The following is a 1,979-nucleotide window of genomic DNA, read 5'->3' as shown; positions in this document are numbered from 1 at the left end:
TGAGTCTGGAGTTATTATCGGAAGGTGATCCATTAAAGCGGGAGAGTGCAGCTTATGGTTATAATATATATATAAACACGAATACAAAAAAAGAAACTCCATGCAAGCCTGTATTTATTTATCTTCCTATTTCTTCATGACAGGAGGATATCGATAATACGATTAAGTCATGGGAAACACTATGCTTCCGGGATTTATTAACCATTTATGACGAAAAAATATGACAGTCCCATGACGTGAGGGGGAAAGTCTCTGTAAATTTCTCCACCAAGATACTGTAGTGTGCATAGAGCGACTTCTCATTGGAGAAATTCTTTTACACACATGGTTCATGAAACGTTCTGTATATTCTTCCATCATTAGGTTTTGCGGCCCATTAATACCCTTGTCTGCCTTGTATTCGTCTCATCCTAGGGATAACATCATTCTGCCGAGTTTGCATCACAAGGACACTATCCTTTATTATGGATCGCCTCACTTCGGCACCCTTTTGGAGGGGCCTCCTGGCGCGTTCTCTATCTTTGTTCCTATCTTCATCTCTATATTTGTTTTTAATCGACTTCTTAACTTTGCGTAACTTACGTCCAAGAGAAATGATTATGATACTGGACGAAATGAGAAAACACAGGAAAGCCATCGAAGAACCTACGGCCATTACTACTTTCCTCTATATAAGCATTCCAAAAAGTGGTGTGAAAAACTCTAATATGGAAGTAGCGATTCCTAATCTGTCACATCAGGATTCCTTCTTCTTAGAAGATTTACTATCGCCCTTTGTTTGAGGAAGAAGGGAGCGAAGTGGTTGCTTTTTAATTCTTCTGTCGATTTCTTCGAAAAAGTTATCTGTCAAACTGGATGACTCGCTTGCTTCGCCAAATTCACTCCATGTCTCTCCAGATGACGTCCTTGCCCGGGGGACCCTTGACATTCTACGATTTTGGTAATGTTGTTGTTCTTGAGATTTTTTAGCAGATGGTCCCAACCACATCCCTTCTTCGTGGCTATCAGTGTCGGTTTCCTGTGTTATTGTATCTCTGAAGTTTCCCTTTACACGTTTCTTTGTTGTTTTTGTAAATATCTCTTCGAATTCGTCTCCGTCGTAAGAAAATTGAGCCTTCTTCTCGTGGTCGTAATAGGCAAATTCCTGCCGGTTTTCATTGGCGGTTGCTCCAGAAGGGTATTAACTCCTTCTCTGATAACAGTCTTGGTCTTCAGCCCGATAGTCTTCATCCTAATGGTCTTCATCTTCCTCATCCTCATCATCTTCAGTCTCATCGTTCTCATTCTCATCGCCACGACTCTCATGGTCACTGTCCTTTCTGTGATACATCCCATCATGGTTATTGTAGTCCTCTCCTTCACCGAAGGAGTAAAATATTCCTTTAAACTCCTTTTTATTCCTGATGCCTTTAAAATTATCCGTGGTGAATTCTTTATATTCGTTAGCAGATAAGTTGATATTTTTTTTGATGCTGCCAAGTTTGACGTTGGCAAAGCCCTCTTCTATGTTGTATTCGTCATACCAATTTTTCACATGGGTGAAGAGCTTATCTCCTGCCAAGTCTATCGGAATTTGTTCAGTCAGGGTTTGGTATATGGGTTTCCCCAAGGAATCTAACTCTGATCTTAGCATTCTGCAGGGTGGGACGTGGCGATGTCGGAGGCCAGGGGCGGCCCCCATAGGGTGACGAAAGGAAAGAATCGAATGGAGGAAATTGGGGGAGTGAACGAAATGAACAAAATGAATGAAATGAAGGGAATAAAAGGAATGCGCGGAATTAACTAAATGAACGGAATGAAGGCGATTCCATGTTTACAGAGATGCATAATTATAGCAAGGGGGGGAGTATTTTCCAATGCGGAGACTGATCCGCCTGCATACCGACATGTTTCATTTGCGAGCTCTGCTGGGCGTCACATTTTTATCCGCGTAATGCCAGGTTTCAACAGGGAGTGCTGCCACCAGAGTTATAATAGAT

At 41.8% G+C, this 1,979-nt stretch overlaps 1 protein-coding gene across 1 annotated transcript; it reads right to left on the bottom strand.

The window, feature by feature from the left end:
- Positions 1 to 1,231: 1,231 nt before the first annotated feature.
- On the bottom strand, positions 1,232 to 1,633 carry C922_04847 (hypothetical protein; the record flags this gene model as incomplete). The annotated part of the gene is made up of 1 exon (XM_008820421.1): positions 1,232 to 1,633. The coding sequence occupies one exon, from the start codon at positions 1,631 to 1,633 to the stop codon at positions 1,232 to 1,234; it is 402 nt and encodes a 133-aa protein (XP_008818643.1).
- Between the last annotated feature and the right edge of the window lie 346 nt (positions 1,634 to 1,979).

The sequence above is a fragment of the Plasmodium inui genome (assembly GCF_000524495.1).
Source record: "Plasmodium inui San Antonio 1 unplaced genomic scaffold supercont1.30, whole genome shotgun sequence".
Taxonomy (NCBI): Eukaryota; Apicomplexa; class Aconoidasida; order Haemosporida; family Plasmodiidae; genus Plasmodium; species Plasmodium inui.
This window is presented reverse-complemented; position numbering and strand designations above follow the sequence as displayed.